Source organism: Malus domestica, chromosome 10 (genome assembly GCF_042453785.1).
Source record: "Malus domestica chromosome 10, GDT2T_hap1".
NCBI classification, from domain to species: Eukaryota; Viridiplantae; Streptophyta; class Magnoliopsida; order Rosales; family Rosaceae; genus Malus; species Malus domestica.
Window position 1 is genome coordinate 18334864 of NC_091670.1, and position 18820 is coordinate 18353683.

Genomic DNA, 18820 nt, shown 5'->3' on the forward strand with positions numbered 1-18820 from the left:
GTATATTGGTTAGTTTCCACATATATACTTATCAATGAATTTTTAAGTGATTGCCATAATTAAATAAACGTTTATATGAAATGTCTTATTGTTGGAAAATTATGAAATAATCCTACAGGGTGCACAGGTAAGCTTACTGTAAGGGGATGCCTTAATTATATTTATATTCATGAATAATGTGATGTGGACTGGAATTATCGAATCATTGTGGGATGATTATATTTGTCTTATTTGCTCATCATTGCTGCACCGGTGTTAGTACTCGTCCGGGCTAGGGCCAGGCTTCACGTGTATGTTCACATCACACCGCACGCTTATCTTGGATCCGTTGTAGGTGTCAGTCCTGTCATACAGGTAGTAATAGACAACTCCGACTCGTATGTGATGTGCCTAGCACCAGTCTTCACGTGATTGTAATACTAGAGCGTATATTATGATTACACCCAATCCTATTCATGTCAGATTACCTTTGCATGAACTCGTGTGTCAGCATGTGTCGATGAGCACTCGATGTGATATGTTTATTTGTGCGAGAATATGTGATTACAGACATCATGTGCTTACTTATGAAATATTGTGCTGTATCAAATTCTTAGGATTTTGCAGGCTATGGTAAGTAATTTCTTACTATACGTAGTATGTATATTTTGAAAACTATACTTATTTTACGGCAAGGGGTTATTACGTTTTCGAAAAGGTTTTTTTTTTTTTTTTTATTTTTTACAAAGCTTTATTTTTAGGCCCACTCACCATTGTTTTTCGCCCCTCCAGGTTTTAGTGTTGAGCTTCCATGTCAACGAAAATTCTTGGCAAATCTCAGTGTAGGTGGCTACCTTTGATGGTATAATTCTTATCTTACCTTACTATACTTTACTTATGCTCTGACATCACGTGTGAAATGGGTTCATTTCCACTCACAAGCGCGCTCTTAAAATTAGGCACTTTTAGGTTTAAATCTATTCACATATTCCACTACACTACACTTTATGGCTTCGTCACCTTCCAGATGTCGCCCAGCACAACTTGATTCAGAGTCCAAGTGGATATTCTAGGTCGGGGTGTGTCATTTGTGTAATTTACTCTTGTTATTTTAATTTAGGGTATTGTTAGGGAGACTAAAATTCTAAACCAAATTTTATAAATCAATTGATGTGGAAGTTGATAATTAGATTATTACTTACGTGTTGATTAACTTGTTTATTTCCTCTTGGTGACACATCTTTGGTTTGCAAATTTGGTTTAAAAAATTTGATCTCCCTAGCATTATCCTTCAATTTATAGTCATCGGATCAAAATAAGTGAAAAGATTTGAAGGAAAAAAACTAACAGGCCATTAGTACTACGGTCTAGTGAGGCTTAGGTTCGATTGTCACCAAAGATGAATTTGAACCAAATTATTGCTAACCTATTGTGAGGCTTAGCTCACTCCCCCAACTCTTAGTATAGATAATATTGATTCTTCAAAAAAAAAAAAAAAAAAAAAAGAACTAATAGAGAGTGTGTAGATAGTACCACCTTTTAATATCAACTTTGCTAAGCCGACCACTATGTTTGGATTTCAAGAATGACAAATTCGTAATTAATTTATCCTTTCACCATCTACTGTACTATAAATATATTGTTGTATATTCACAGACTGTTTAGTTTTGATCATGTACTTTCAGTTGTTCTAATTTAATCATTGTAATTTAGCAAATGATGCAAAGAAAAAAGGCAAGTCTACCCAAAATCACGTTTCTCCTTTGCACATAGATAAAACTTGAATTTCCTCCCTTGGTCATCAAATAAAATTCCTTCATTTTCTTCCTGTGCAGTTTATTCCTTCACCAATCCATTAGCATAACTAATAAGCGAGACAATCTTAACTATAATAGTAATAAAGTTTTGGGAATAAATGAAATTTCCATCTATGGTTGTTTGGGCCCAAATTTACACCAATGGTTCGAGTAATCGAGACCGTTGAGTAAGCATGCTTCTACACCGTCGATCGAAGAGTGAAGATAGTTTTGTTATTGTTGAAGGATAATAGTATGATTTTTATCATAATAATTATCTTTCAACATATTCATCCTTATGTTATATGACGGGATAAATGAGGTTCTCATTACCTCTAATGGAAGCAACAACAACAGAGTTCGAATTAATTAAGGTTTGTTGACAAAACGTGCAGAGACCAGCACTTAGCGTGATCAGATGAGTCTTGGATGATGGGATGGCGTGATCAGATGGGCCTTGAAGGGATAATGAAAGAATATTATTTTATTTTTTGATATGGTCAAAACAAATATATCAGATAAAAGGATTGGGAAATAAAGATGAGAATGATTAGTCAAAGATTAGGGTTGTATGCAGACGTGCGGGTCTGGGTCTGTGATGATGCGATTTCATTGGTGCATAAGGCTCTAGAAAAGCTTTGAAGCTTTGGTCACGTGGAAGGTGTTATAGTTTTGAAGTTTTCAACATTATCTTTAAGAAATTGGGAGATATATGCAATGAATTATCTTGGAGAAAGTGAACGGCAAAGGGATATGGCGCACAGAACTTGGGATAAAGTTTGATTGGACTCTACAAACATTCTGGCCATGCCAAGGAAATATCCAACCTTATAAATACATGAGGTTGTGGAACGTGAAGAGCCCCTCCAATTCAACACACAAACTGCCATGGGCAAACTCTTGCTTTACGCGAAACCTCTCAACAACCTTGAGATTTTTAATTTCTTTTTCCGCCGACATACCTTCAGTTTGGATAAACAGCACTGTAGAGGCAACCAGCGAACATCTTCAGTTTGGATAAACAACACTGTTGCCGTAGAATCAGCCGACCATGAAGCACCTTCAGTTTGGATAAACAGCACTGCAACAGGGTCGACTGGTTATCTATCCAAGTCTCGGTCGAGAAGGATTTTCGGATCCTTACTGGTAGAGGTCATCTCATAAGCCTTCTCGGTGAAGTGAGGTGTTACTTGATGCAAAAATTAACTTAACACACAAATTAAACCATCTTGTATCAATTGTAGTAAAGAATGTAAGTAGGAATCATTCTGGACCGGGGATTAGGAGGGCTTGCTAATAACCTCTAAGATGACTCAAAAACGTAAAACAAAGTTTAAAACACTAAGCTAGACTCAAAGAATGTAAAACTAAACTATAAAACACTAAAACAACTCAAAAGACTCAAAACAGCACAAAACAAGCTAAAAGACTCAAATCTACCACTAAGAGTAAAATTGGACGAAAATAGGTTTTAACTTGGTTCAAAACACTTAAAAACACAAACGAAATCACTTTGTAACTAATGTGACTCAACAAAGTAAAGGGGGATTTGGTTTTGATGAATTTGAAAACAAAACAAGTAAAGTAAAGAACTTGTGAAATCTGGACGAATTTGAGTAAAGTTAATGGATAAAAGGCTAGCTAGGAGGTTCTTCTCCACACATGTCACACTTGCATACAAAACGATTTGCAATTGCTTTTCAATATACCATGAATTCCCAACACCCCAGATTAACCGTGAATTGCACTAATTAACACTCAGATTTTCCTAAAGTTATTGAATTGGATGATTGCATACGACAACCCAAAGTATTCCCCACAAGTTCCCCACATGAATTGCATAATAGAGATACAAGCAAAGATCATTAAATTCTATGAAAATCATAAGCATTGACAAGGCACTTGTTACTATGAATTGCATGAAACTTATGCCAAGAATTTACTTAACGCGGTTGTGACAAGCAACCTTTACTACTTGTGAATATAAGTTCATAACGATTAGGTGAAACTCCCTTATATCCTCGCATCAGATTTATGCATGAAAATTAAGCGTGCACTCTCAACCAACATACACAAATTAGTTTTAATTCAAATGGACAAGTAAATTGAATTCACAACTGAAGGTAATCAAATCATATTGCAAGTATGAACATGGTTTCGAATTCCCCCCTACCTAAAGGGGGTTTAGTTCCTCATACTTACAAAGCAACGATAAACAAATTTAGACATTGAAAACAAAAGAAAGAAGACATCTAAACGCTCCAACGATCCAAGTTGGACAGCATGCACGTCCAAACACTTTCCTTCCCTTCCTTTGCTACGACACAAGGTATTGGTAAGTGTTTGAAGGTTTGGTTGTATAGAGGAATAGATGTGTTTGGATGAAAGTTGTATTGGAATGGGGATGAATTCTCAAGCAAAAACTGAATGTAATGGCTGCCACACACACTTCCTTTTATAGAGGAAATGCATGGCATGGAGGGATGGATGGTGGTGTGAGCAATGATTCAAAGGTGAAAGTGAAGTAATGATGCAAAGCATGGGGGGTGAAATGGAGTGGTGTTACATCTATGAATGCAAGTAGGGAATATGAATGATTGTGCACATGATAGATAAAGGAAAGGGAGGTGGAATGGTGCAGAAATGAGTCATAGGTGCAGGTTGATTCATGATGCACGGCATGGGCAAGGAAAGTGAAGGAGTGGTGCATCAATGAGTGCATGTAGTGGAGGTGAAAGTGAATGAAATATGATGGGTGAAGGGGACAAAGGATGTGCACCAATTGAGTGCAATGATTAAATGTAATGGTGCATGAAAACAGAAATAATGAAGGGGACATGGGTGAGTGTTGTGGTAATGAATGGATGTAATGGGTGTAGTGGGTGAGTGTTGTGGTAATAAGTGAATGTAATGGTGCATTTTCTGCCTATGTCATGCATTCCTCCTTCTTTTCATGTGTGTTTGCTATCATCTAATCATCATTTCCACATCTACAAGTTGTTACACTTGCACACACACATGCTCTTCCTCATTTCAGCCACAAATCAACACCTTTACTGCCCATGTCGTGCCTTTCTTTCCCATGTGAGTGTTGTCCATGTACTCATCATTTCTACATGTACAAGTTGTTACACTTTTACACACACATGCTGATTTCTAACCTTCTAATCTTCAAAAACGTCCATCCTCATGTCTCTATGCTTGCACTATCTAATCTTGGTCCAAAAATGCTCCAAATAGCACTTTGTTGCCAACTTTGTTATTTGAACCTACAAACACACGAAAATAGCTTAAAGTACTAAAATAACTAGACTTAAACTAAGTAAATGCCAAGAAATAAGCTAACTAAGTTGCATAAATATGCTCCTATCATTACTAGGGCTCGGCACATTGAACGCCGAGTTGTCTTATGATTGGATACTCACAATTAGGTTTTAGAGTTCGGCATTCTGATGACCAAACCACGTTTACCATCAAGACATATATCTGTTTTGAGTATATGTGCCCCTATACTTTGGTGTCGATTCGGCGTGCTTATACTCTTACGAATATAATCACTGTGACCGAATCCGATGCCGTCGATTTGTGAACTTCGCAGAACTAGTAGTCTTCAGGCTTTAGAACCCGAATGCCGAAACGTGTTTCTTTCTTGGCCGCAGTCGCAAGATCAAGAAGTCAACAGCGCGCTCAACGCAACATCAACTCATTTAACTCACCGGCCAAGCTCGGTCGTCGAGTTGGCACTCCCCGCACACAACTGAATGACGTAGTTAGCTTATTAATTACTCGGCTTGTGCGCCACGTAGGCTTGGTAGTTTTTAGAGTCAACAATGGTGTACATGTATGCGGACTACATTAGTATCTACTTTCAGACTTCGGTATCTTCATATCAAAATACAAATTTTGTATACACTTATCAACACATCTATGTACAATTAAACGGAAGTGAGACAAACATTTAAGCAATTTGATCGCTGTCAGAGTTATCACTTATAGTAGGGGTGCGTTTGAAAAACCAAAAACCGAAAAAAAATTGGATCAAGATAGAAAAAAACCAAATCGCAAAAAAACCAAACCAAATTGAATTTGGTTGGTTTGGTTTTGGTTTTTGAGGTCCGGAAACCGAACCGAACCAATTTATATATTTAATTATTTTTTTTTATAATATTTTAATTATAAAAATCATATAAATTCTCAAAATTTCCGAAATTCTATTGGCATGAGGGTTTTAACCCCTGCGCTCTAGCTTGAAATGCTTGGCTCAACCCAACTTGGGAACATGTTTTGTTTTGTTATGATTGTATGAATAAACTATTTATAAATATTGAAATCTATAGTCTTTTGTGGAATTAGAAATCAACAAAGCCCTAGCCACTAGAATTAGGGTAGCAGCCTCACCTTTTCTTTTTCACCCCCTCTTCTCTCTCTCGTCCCCTGCCTCCAGACTCCTTCGATGTCCTTGCCTTCAATTTCTCCATTCTTTTCCATAACCCACAGCCAGCCCTCCCTTCACGATTGGTCATTTCGTTTCTCAATCTTCTCACTCCAAGCTAAGATCCCCAGTCTCTCTTATTTATTTTGTCGATTCATGGGTTTTTTTAGGGTAAATTCCAGAGGGGGAGACTGAAATTTTGGTGTAAATTTATGGGTTGTTGTTTTAGTTCGTATTGCAGATTTGTTCGATTTTTGTGTTGTGGGTTTGTTAGTTATTTGAATTTCAAATGAATGAATGTAATAATTGATTAATGCATGCAGAATCGGAGAATACCCATGTTTTAGAAATTGTAATATTTTATTGATTATTATTTGTCTTGATTGAAGATTTTGATGGTTTTCTGGGATTTTGAGAACCTGTTTGTGGGTATTGCTTTAAATTTGATGGGTCCGATTCATCATTTCTTGAGGTATGGGAGTGAGGGAATTGCAGTTTAGAGATGTGTTCTTAGCTTTTTTGGGTATTATTTTTGCAAAATTGATCAAGTAATTAAATCATTAACTGCATCAGAATGAATGGAAAATCGAAGATAGGGACCTGACTATTCTTTTATGTTCTTTCCTTGTAGGTTATACATGTTGATTTTGATTTGATGTTAAAGTAACTTTAGTATAAGATTTCAATTTTTTTCATTCAAAAATTTCAGATTTCAATTTTTTCATTAAAAAAAAACCGAAACCAAACCTGAAAAAATCGAACCGAAAAAAAAAATTAATCAAACCGAAATTTAGGTTCGGTTTCGGTTTTGGCAAAAAGCCGAACCATTTCGAACCGAACCCAGCCCTAACTTGCAGCATCGCTTGTCAGGGATAGAAGTTTTGACAATGATTAACCATAATACAATCTAATATACTTTGAAGAAAATTTACAAATATCAATATAGAATTGTAACATGATATTATAAAGCATGTAGTAGTTGCATTGGTCAGTAGCATATGAGTATATATACAAAGCCCACTATTGGAAATGTAGATTCACCTACTATTTCAAATACCAAATCAGGAGAGTTTTCTTTCTTTTGTTTTTTTGGTCGATGGGAATTTTAATAACAAAGTCTAGAAGGACAAATTACAAAGACTCTGCAGGTGAAAACGAGAAATAAAAACAGCCTATAAAAGGGGTCGGTACAGACAGGACGCCACATATGCACACAATGCATGAGTAAAGGTTCTTATCTATTCCGAAAGCAAAAAATTAGATAGGAGCCTAAAACTTAAGGCCCAATTGTAGGGGCCCAAAAGTGACCACACAAAAAAACCTAATAACCCTAAACATAGCTTCACCAACCGTGTACACAGTCAAAACAGTGAAGACGGCATGCGGATAAAAAAACCAAGAAAAATCATCGCATGGAGCACAGCTCGAACCCATCACAGTCACAATGCCGAGGAAAAAGTGCCAAATCTACAGATCTAATGAAACCACACCAATACCGATCACCACGTTTCTAGTCCTCAACCGATACCAAGCACACAATGTGCAACTAAATGCCCAGAACCAAACAGTTAAAAAAAGGTCAGGTAGTGTAAACACCATTATGAATAGATATCAGACCTTTGTAAGGGTGACAACATATAATTGTCCTTGACCAAAGAGAAACACAAAAGAAGCAGCAAGCAAGTGTTGAGGTGAGATCCACCAAATTTGGAATTTGATTTGAAGTTTTGGAAGATCTTGAGCGTAGGGCCCCAAATCGTAGCTCAAAGGCTCTAAATCAAATTACCATGATACATGGGCAAACAGCCTGGAGATAGTACTCCATCCACACCATCCGTAGATGGTGGGTTGGTCCACCATTCCTTGAAGGGAAACGGGGACACTGCAAGTGCGGGGAAAGACAAAAGGCCTAGAGATCTTGCTCCATCCACTCCTTCAAGATAATAACTGGTAGATCCTTAAATTCTAGACGGGAAAGGGGGTCATTGCAGGTGTTGGGCAGGAAGAGAAGGATAGAGAGAAGGAGGAGGAGGAAAACAAGTTTGAAAAGTTAGCAGCCACCGACCCTAAGCAAAAGCTAGAGGCTGGCGGTAGGAATAAAGATGAAGTTTAGGGTTTCTTCTAAAGCGCCCCGTACACATGATATAGTTTTTAAATATTTGACTTCGGAAAATAAAAAGTCAGGAGAGTTTTCAATGTTGAAGAAATAGTAACCTTTTCTGGCTATAATGATCACAAATAGTCCAACAAATCATTATTTTCTTCCCTAACATACTGTTGTGTTTGAAGAGCAGCACTTTTCCTCTTGACTTCATGGAGTTCCTTCAAGAAAGTGAAAAAGTAACATGAGAATAAAGTATAGACATGCACAAACAAATAAGAGTTGACTAGCGTTCATATATGCACTCACGTGCGTGTAGAAGATATTTTTTTGAATTACGGCGTGCTACATGCGACTTACACATTTTAAATATATTTATATGCATAAATTGATAAATGAAAAGTCAAATATTTGAAGTAAATGAATAATCTTAGATTATGTTAGAAGAAACCACTCATAAACCAATTAAAGCAACTAAATCCACATAATAAAATTGGTCTCTATTGAATTTATATTAAGAATAGAGAAAAATAATATTTAATATACAACTTATTGAATCACATTATTGTTAACCCATTGTGAGGCTCAGCCCACCCCATCCCCCTTAATATAGATAATATCATTTGTTAAAAAAAAAATCTTTTAACAACTAATTTAATCACATTATTATCCGCGTGTGAAAGATCTCTTTTATAATCAGCATTACACGTCTCTGAAGATGTTTTGAACGTATTTAAAAATAGAGAAAATAATATTTAGTGAACAACTGATTATTTAAAAAAATTAATATTAAAAAAACACTGTTAAAATGAAAAAATACCCTTACCACATTTGATGCATTTTTTTGGGTTGCTTTTGAAGTTTTTTGTTTGAGGGGCATTTTTGTCTAATTCTGTTTGGTGAAGCTTGTGACACCAAAAAATACTATTCATTGGGCCTAAAAGAAACCCCTCATAAACCAATTAAAGCAACTGAATCCATATAATAAAATTTGTCTCTATTGAATTTATATTAAGAATAGAGAAAATAATATTTAATAAACAACTTATTGAATCACATTATTGCTAGCCCATTATGAGGCTAAACCCACCCCCTCTCCCTTAGTGTAGATAATATCATTTGTTAAAAAAAAACAATCATTTGACAACTAATTTAATCATATTATATCTGCGTGCGAAAGACCTTTTTTTATAACCAACATTACACGTTTCTTAAGATGTTTTGAACATATTTAAAAATAGAGAAATTATGAACAATTGATTGAATCACATTATAGCTAGCTTATTGTGAGGTACTAATTATTTAAAAAAACTGTACAAAAAAAAACATTAATTATTAAAAAAAACATTGTTAAAATGATGAAAATACCATATTTGATGCATTATTTTGGATTGCTTTTGAAGTTTTTTGTTTGAGGGGCGTTTTTGTTCAATTTTTTTTTTTTTGTGAAAATTGTGACACCAAAAAATACTATTCATTGGGTCATTGGCTTTATATATACATTTAATGCATTATTTTAGATTGCTTTTGAAGTTTTTTGTTTGAGGAGCATTTTTGTTCAAAACAATACTATTCATTAGGCCATTGACTTTATAAATAAAGATGAGAAAAATGGAGAAAATCTCGAACAATGCTAATGTAAACTCAACTTGGAAATAGGAAAAGAAACTCACAACATTTTTGTTTCCGATAACTGCAAGGACAAAACTCCAATTAAAAGACTAAAGATTTTTGTTTCCGGTTATAAGAACTTTTTGGTTCTGTCTTACAGACAAGGGACTGACATGAAGGAAACATAATGAATTTTCTTGTTAATCAAACCCAAACTCTTTACTTCACCACATTGTATTTTACCATCTTCAATGGAGAGGGCTAAAGGTCTAAAAGTAAATAAATGATTTGATTTATCCAAAAACTAATCTCCAACCGATGACTAGACTACAATTTTGTGGAGCCCAACATATCATTATTTGGCCAAAAAGGCATTAGACTGGTCAAATGTAGCCCTCGGCTTAGCCCTTTTTTGGGGACCAGCTCATCAGTTGCAATAATTGATTGAAATTCAATGGCTAGATTTAAAAGCATCAAACGGTAGTTTAATTAAACTAACCAATAAATTTAAAGTATAAACTAATAAATTATTGAAGGATTATGTTTAGTTCATTCGGTTGAAGATCATATATGAATAAGTAAGTTGAGTAAGTTGTGGTGGAAACCCATACACTGCTTGGTTTTGGGCCTAATCAAGTAACCACATTCATAGCGGTCTACAGCTGCAACATAAGCAATATTTTTCTCTATTCATCAAGGCCCAGCCCACTTAGTACACGGCACAAACACACCGCAAGCACAAAATAGCAGAGAGAGAGAGAGAGAGAGAGAGAGAGAGAGAGAGCGAGCGCGAGAGCGCAACGGTGGCCCAGATTTATAGACGGCTGTGTTTAGTGGGAACCGTTTCTTTTCCCTCGGCGGCGTCAGCAACTCTCGGGACCGCGCACAACCACACAACACAGATCCAATTCCCTTCCCATCCCAACCTCCTCCCTCCCTCCCTCCCTCCCCCTCTCTCTCCTCCTTCTCTCTCCGCAGTGGGGGAAACCACTAGATTCACCAGGTAACTTTTTAGCTTAATTTACTTTTTTACTTTAATTATTATTTTTTGAAAAATTAGGTTTCTGAGAAAATAGCTTCATGCTTTAGGTCTTGTTGTTGTTCTTCTTCTCCAATTTTGGTTATTGTTGGAGAAGTTGCCTGAACTCACTGAGTTTCGGTGGGGGAAGAATTGAGCTCAGCTGCGGATAAGTTGGAAGCAGTTTTGTTTTCGTTATTTTCTCGGCGTTTCTTGGCTACCAAACAGAGGTTGAGGTAGAAAGAAACATTTATTTATTTATTTTATTCTCTAATAAATAGTTGTTCTCTAACAATGTTGTCGTTAAATTAGATATAGGCAAGATGCATTTAGTATGTACACACTCGGCGAGTTTTGTGGTGCCGAATAAGCTCACGCTAGAAAATTTTAGGACAATGGATCAGAGGCTACGATTATCTAGGTTGCGTAATCTTTACTGCAATACAAGATCTTTTTGGAGTTTCAGTGGAATCCTTGTTCTCATGATCTGTGTGGAGGGTGTTGCATTGCGTAGCTAGTTTTATGTTCCGCCAAACTCTTTCATCACTACTTATTTCCTTTTACTTTCTGCCTTGTACTCCCCCATTCCTACATAATCAAGTACAATTTTTTTCACTGGTATGTTACGGGTACCCGTGTCTAATTCAACCTTTTGTCAAGAGGATGAGAAACATCTTTATCTTGTTCTCTTTTCGCCCTCTATTAATGAGGGTGGGGTGGTATGCTTGGTGTCCAAATAGCAATCTTATAATCTTTTAATCGTGCTTGCAGGCGTCTGGTTTCATTCAATGCAACAACATCGAGAGTCTTTGTATGGTTGGAAATTGTATTTGCATTGTCATTTTTGGGTGAGGTGCATTGTATGTTGAAGATTTTTTATTTGTTAAATATGATCGGGTAGCAGAGTGGAAAGAGGTATTGGTCAGTTATTATCCTAATTAGATATTTGAATAGCATTGCTACGCCGAGTCCTCAGAAAAATAAAACCAATTTCTTCACAGGGTATCAAACAGACAGAGTTACTGATACTTATCCGTGGATTTTCTTATCATCTTCATATGGCTGATGCTACACAACTGGATATTCCTCCAGAACGTGATAGCAGTCATGCAACAAAATGCCAAGAAGAAGGTACATCAGAACAGATACATGAAATTGGTTCTGAAAGTCATTGTAGTGAACCAGCAAAACAAAGCATTGGCTGCGCCATTGTTCGTAATGAGCTACGGGAAATCTGCAATGCCGGTGGACAGTCAGAGTCATTATCTGAAAATGTGACTGAGAATTCTCATCTTGAACAATTGGGACAGCCTTCTGAAGATGTGAGCAAGAGTAGTCAAAGAGGAGCTGAAAATGTTTTTGCAACACAGGGATCTCATTCCAGTTCGGGATACAAACAAGATGAATCATTACAAACCATAACTGCAGTGTCTCCCTGTACCATGAAGGACCAACTGCGATCATTTTCTGAAAATGTGAGCAAGAATTCTCTTATTGATCAAATGGAAATGCCTTGTGAAGATCTGGGTGTGAACAACCCGACCAATAAAACTTCGTGCTCTGAACAAATGCCGTTGGAACAGGAAAGTTATTGTGCTTTTGGAACTTCATCTGGTGAACTAGCTGAAGAAAAGCATCCTTCTTCCTCAGATCGTGTACAAAATGATCAAGTACCCATTTGTGGTAGCAATGAACATTTGCAGTCATCTAGTGAAAATGTGAACATGACTTCTCTTAACGAACAAGCAGGATTGCCTCCTGAAGATCTGTCAAAGACTTGTCAGACTGGCAAAGTTTCATGCTCTAACCAGATTACATTACAGGTGACCAATGAATTTGTGTGTGGAAGTGTACATAGCGAATCAGAAACACAAAAAGATCAGCTTGACTCTGTACCTGCTCATAATAATGAAGTTACAAGTACCCAAGCAGCACCCAGCTCTATTTTTTTTGAACAATCGAGGTCTTGTATTGAAGCTGTGACCCAGGATCCTCCTACTGGACATTTGGAACTACCCATTGAAGACGCAGGCAAGAGTCCTCCTAATGATAAAGAAATGGAACCACTTCCAGAAGATGTGACCCAAAATTTTAGTCTTGAAAAGACAGAAATGCCATCTAAGAATGGACCCAAGGATAAGCAAAATCCAAAATCAAGAAAGAAGAAATATATGTCAAAATCTTCCCTTGGCAGTGACAGAGTTCTGCGCTCAAAGATAGGGGAGAAGCCTAGAGATCCTAAATTAAGTAATAATGCAACTCTTGAATCAAGTAATAGCGTTGCAAATGTAAGTAATGTTGAACATAAAAGAAGGAAGAAGAGAAAGCAGAGCCAACAGAATAGAGTCATTGATGATGAATTTTCAAGAGTCAGGAAACATCTGAGATATTTGCTGAACCGGATAAGCTATGAGAAATCTCTGATTGATGCTTACTCTGGTGAAGGTTGGAAAGGATCCAGGTGCATAAGTTCTCCTATATCGTTTTCTTTATGAAGAGAGTCATTTGTAACTTTGATGTCTAGTTGGTTTCTTTATTTATCAGATGCTAGAGGATTTAGATATTTGTGTTTCAGAAAGATCTTTTTTTTAATACATGAGGTCTTGTGGTATGGCTTTTTTGTTGTCGGCAATTTGGTCATGTTTAATTTTCTACTTTTTATGGTGAGTAATATCTTTGGCTTTGGGTTCTGAGTTCTGACTGCTTTTGTAATTTTGCAGCCTAGAAAAACTGAAGCCAGAGAAGGAGCTTCAAAGAGCGACTTTTGAGATACTTCGACGCAAGTTGAAGATAAGAGATCTATTTCAACATCTTGATTTGCTATGTTCTGAAGGAATGTTTCCAGAATCTTTATTTGATTCCGAAGGACAGATTGACAGTGAGGATGTAGGAGAATTCTTCAATTTTAAGTTGTTCCACTTGTTAAGACAATTATATTTATCTTCTTTGTCATGATTTATCGTCTGATTTACTTTTCCTCTGGAATGAGTCGCATGACAATACTGTTATGTTTTTCAATTTGTGCTTTTTACGTATGGGTTCTGATTGTGATTCTTTCTGTTTCGCACATAAGGTGTAACTGTGTTTTAAAACTTATATCATTGGGCAGATATTCTGTGCAAAATGCGGATCCAAAGACGTTTCTCTTCAGAATGATATTATACTCTGTGATGGTGCTTGTGACCGTGGGTTCCACCAGTTCTGTTTAGAACCACCACTCTTAAGTGAAGACAGTAATGTCCAAGCACTCCCTTGTTTTTTGTTACTTATTATGCTTAGTTGCTTAATTATTCATTTGGCAGTTCCACCTGACGACGAGGGTTGGCTATGCCCTGGATGTGACTGCAAAGTTGATTGCTTTGATTTGCTTAATGACTCTCAAGGAACAAATCTTTCTGTCACTGACAGCTGGGAGGTCAATGCCAAAAGCTGTTATGCTTTTTTTTTTCTCTTTGTTTTTTGGCTTAAACACTCTGGTCTCTTTTCACACTCCTATTTCATGTGCAGAAGGTATTTCCCGAAGCGGCTGCCGCAGCATCAGGACATAATCAGGATCACTCCCATGGACTTCCATCAGATGATTCTGATGATAATGATTATGACCCTGATGGTCCAGAAACAAATGATGAAGTTCCGGGAGAAGAATCAAGCTCTGATGAATCTGAATATGCATCTGCATCTGATGGACTTGATACTCCAAAAAATAATGACGAGCAGTACTTAGGACTTCCTTCTGATGATTCAGAAGATGATGACTATAATCCTGATGCTCCTGAAGTCATTGAGGATGATAAGAAGGAAAGTTCAAGTTCTGATTTTACATCTGACTCTGAGGATCTAGGAGCTGCTCTTGACGACAATAATATGTCTGCTGAAGATGTTGAAGGTCCCAAGTCAACGTCATTGGACGAAAGTGGGCCTCTTAGAGGCTCCAGCAAACAAAGTTCTAGACGTGGGCAAAAGAAACAACCTTTAAAAGATGAGGTATTATCTTTATTAGAGTTGGGTCCTGGCCAAGGTGGTGCAGCTCCTGTTTCTGGGAAAAGGCACATAGAAAGGTTGGACTACAAAAAGCTGCATGATGTGAGTGTCTTTTCTAAGTGCATCTTGATTCTATGATTATACCACCTGCACTTGTTGCCTTCTATAATATCGTAGTGTGGTATTTATTTCTACTCCACAAGTTTCCCAGTATGCTTGGTTATTTTGAATTGGAGAATACGATCTTTTCTCCCTTAGACGTAGTAATAATTGACACTTTAGGCCTCACAACTTTGATTGTTAAAACTGTGTCCTTTCAAGCATTCAGGGTTTCTTTTCTTCCTCTAACTTTAAGATTTGGTTGTGGTGTAGTTGGTGTTGCAAACTACACATGTGAATCTGAAAATTTAGACTCCTGTAATAATGACTGGTAGTGTTCAGTGCTTTAAAATCCATGGCCCTTTACCTTAAAAAGTTAAATAATAAGTGACTGAAATCTATTATGAAGTATGAATAGGTTATAAATTTTAACTCCCGTCTCTGTGTTTCATTCCCTTGTTGGTAATGTTTGCACTGTGCTTGAAAGATCAAATGCATTATTCTATAGCTAGGTTATCAGTAGTTCAGTACTGTGTATCGTAGATCTACCATGTTTCTCTTTTATTCTTGTTTTATTTCAGTCACTAGCTTGCTTATGTTTGCTCTATTTACCACGAATTCTAAAGGAGACATATGGAAATGTTCCTACTGATTCAAGTGATGATGAAGAGTGGAATGATACTGCTGCACCGAGGAAAAGGAAGAAAGGTACTGGACAAGCTCCTATGGTGTCACCAAATGGAGACTCGTCAAACATTAACAATGGAGTGATCACAAACGATATAAAACATGATCTAGATGAGAATGAGAATACTCCTAAAAGGGCTCCTCGCGGAAATAAAAATACTCCTAAGAGAGCTCGTCGAAAGTCAAAGGTTGAAGATACAAGTAATTTGTCAAACAAATCACGTAATGGCTCTACTCAGTCCGCTTCTACTAGTGAGAAAGGTGGATCGTCAAGATCAACATATCGAAAACTTGGGGAAGCTGTAACTCAGGTATTATGGTCCAAGTTTTTTCTAACTCTTTCTAGCATATGAAGTCGAAACTTGTCCTTTTTTTTCCCCTTTCTTATATTGTAACATCTTATCCTTGGTTCTGTTAGTCTAGTTTTTTTTTCCTATGTAAGTAAGCTGTCACAATTGTTTGTGCAACTCTTATGTGTTTGCAGAGTCCAGTTGTATGGTTAAAATTGTCATTAACCTCGTCCGTTGATATGCTTCCATGTTGATGGATCAACAGATTCAACACATTAAACTATAATGTTATCAACCTGATGATAAGATAAAAAAATCCAAGCTCTAGATGGCAGTTCTCCACCTTAAAGGAATTAAGCATTTAGAGAACGAGTTCAAAAATTAATAAAACGCAGGCTGTAAAAGATGGTTACTTATGGTACTGAACGGGGGCCACTGGTCGATTGGTCCATCTTTCATCTGCATGCAGTTAGCTCCTATTTGAAATTTTTGTGTTTGTGTATATTGTTCTTGTGTGTACATGCACATGCACATACATATATTATACTCTTATCCAAATGTCAATCTCTGCATTTCATTTGGCTTACACCTGTCAACTGACAGCAACAAATTTGAGCAATGGTATCCAATTTAAGATCCCATTCTTGACAGTGTTGCTTAGTTTAAGGTGTAGAGTATCCATACGAGCTTAGATTTTAGGTTCGAACACTGAAGATTTGCATCACTACTCAGAACTCGAGTGTTAAGAACTCAAATGTAGCAAAACTTAAAAGTTTAAACCTAAACTCTAGGTGAGAAACCTGTGTCAGTCAATTGAGAGTAAAGAAAACATCGTTGGTCGACCAGCCTCGGGAGCCAGGCAACTGGCAAATGCGTCTGAATGAAAGATTGGACGTAAATTTCAGGATGTACTACAAATTGTGTTTAGTTTATCTTATCAGGTTTAATCTTGTCAAAATGTGTAGTCTAGATTGACAATCAAACAACATAAAATGGTATCTAGCAAGAGAAAATTACCCTATTCTATGATTTCGAAGCTCCCTCCCTCTCTCTCTCTTTGTGAAGAAAAGAATATCATAAAGGTTATTTATTTATTATTTATTTGCCAAAATCATAGAGGTTATTTGAAACGATTGTTAACTGTTATTTCAGCGACTATCCAAATCGTTCAAGGAAAACCACTATCCAGACCGATCTATGAAGGAAAGTCTGGCCCAAGAACTAGGAATAATGGCTAAGCAGGTCAGACTGTTTTCTTGGCATCAGTATTACAAGTTCCCTTAATTTTATAAATGTGTTAACATGATATCATAATTTCTTTAACCTGGTCTATTATTGCAGGTAAGCAAATGGTTTGAAAACGCTCGCCACTGTTTGAAAGTGAGTGTGGATAAGAGTGCTGCAGGAAATGGCACGCCCTTGCCTCAAACAAACGGAAAACAACTTGAACAAGATGGTACAACTTTTGGAGCTCAAAACAAGGAGTTACCCAGGACAGATGATCCTATGACAGGTTCCTCCAGCAGGGATATGAAAGATAGTGAATTGGTGACTCCGAAAAGCAGTAAACGAAAGGCTATTTCTCCAAACAATAGAAAGAGGGAGCGTAAATCAGATGATCTTGATCCAGAAAACGAGACACCAGAAACTAAAAGAAAAGGTACCCGACTTATGACTAGACGAAGGAAATCAATTGCTTGATTCAAATTTTGGTCTTGTAGGAGAATAATTTTAACCATTTATGCCTTGCAAGAGAGATCTCTTGTGCGGCGAGAAAATCTGGCAAAATCCTGAAGGATAATCCAAGAAGTTGGCCAATTTTTCATGTACCTTGGTGATGAGCTTGGGTTGTTTCCTGTTTCGGGTGAGTCAGAAGAAATTGCTCCCCTATACTTATGTATAATGAGTTTGTGAATTTTAATTACTGAATTGTTGTTCTTGCTATCAAACAGCTCCCGTCGTCTTACCGGTGTTCCATTTGTGAATTTTTGTTTTCCTTTCCTATAACCTGAAGGACTCTTATTTCAATGAAAAATGACGAGGTGCTTAAGTTTGGATCGGTTGAGTTTAAGCCTGGCTTGTTTGTGCAAAGAGCTCAAGTTTATGCTTTGCTTGGCTTGGCTCGACTCGTGTTACGGAGTTTAGTACAAACTCGCCCTTACTCCTTTGTTTAGCATTTAGTAATGTGATGAAGTCAATTACTTGATTAAACTTGATCCTTGATGGCATTGATCTAAAAATCCCCGCCTTGCGCAGCCTAGGCACTAGCTGGCGGGCCATCGTCCCAATTAATCCCTAGATGTTTGAAAATTAAGAAAGTGTGTTTAAACCTGCTTAGGCGTCCGTCTAGCCCATCTAAATTCACTTAGATTGTGACTCTCATTGAAACAGAAAATTGAAAACTCTCATTTTGCATTTTAATTTTTCGACAAAATGTAAGATACTTGTTGAATACTTAGATAGACACTTTATATGTTTGTTTCCCATGTTTCTAATACTTTATAATTTATATGTAATTTTATTTTGCAATTAATACAATTATGTGTGTTTTTTTTTAGTATAAATATACTATTTATTTATACATATAATCAATTTACTTAAATTTGCCTAGACTCCAGCTCGCCGTCCTAGCGTATTTTAAAAACTCACTTGGTATTTATAAATTTGGAACTTATGCTTATGGACTTTAATCATTGGTCCTGACTCCTCCTGAAAGACAATTGAGTGTGCACAACTGTAATATGAGGCAATGTTTTTATGTGTGCGGCGTTTAAACGTTGGGCGTTGGATCTAAACCAACGAACCAAATGGCAATGAGGTTTAGCT

The 18820-nt window shown here is 36.8% G+C and overlaps 1 protein-coding gene across 11 annotated transcripts; it reads left to right on the forward strand.

Annotated features, from left to right (window-relative positions):
- The first annotated feature begins 10657 nt into the window (after positions 1–10657).
- On the forward strand, positions 10658–18210 carry LOC103401316 (homeobox protein HAT3.1-like). Of its 11 annotated transcripts, none has more exons than XR_523883.4 (12): positions 10668–10922; positions 11009–11173; positions 11709–13398; positions 13658–13823; positions 14047–14170; positions 14240–14352; positions 14445–15020; positions 15644–16015; positions 17147–17236; positions 17336–17654; positions 17748–17858; positions 18009–18210. XR_523883.4 is itself a non-coding variant. In XM_008340031.4 (11 exons), exons 3-11 carry the CDS (start codon positions 11996–11998, stop codon positions 17786–17788), a joined length of 3204 nt encoding a protein of 1067 aa, XP_008338253.1. In that variant the 5' UTR covers positions 10668–10922; positions 11009–11173; positions 11709–11995; the 3' UTR covers positions 17789–17979. The 11 variants fall into 11 exon arrangements, 1 of the variants encoding a protein (XP_008338253.1); XR_011571847.1 differs by having other exon boundaries at positions 11709–11852; positions 11939–13398; positions 17336–17858; XR_523882.4 differs by lacking the exon at positions 18009–18210 and adding an exon at positions 17947–17979.
- Positions 18211–18820: the final 610 nt, after the last annotated feature.

What these genes read in the sequence shown, in the direction of transcription:
- LOC103401316 (XM_008340031.4), top strand. Translation starts at nt 11,996, where the DNA reads ATGGCTGATGCTACACAACTGGATATTCCTCCAGAACGTGATAGCAGT. An exon ending in ACTACAAAAAGCTGCATGAT is followed by an intron (nt 15,021 to 15,643) that starts GTGAGTGTCTTT and finishes CGAATTCTAAAG; the next exon opens with GAGACATATGGAAATGTTCC. An exon ending in TTGGGGAAGCTGTAACTCAG is followed by an intron (nt 16,016 to 17,146) that starts GTATTATGGTCC and finishes CTGTTATTTCAG; the next exon opens with CGACTATCCAAATCGTTCAA.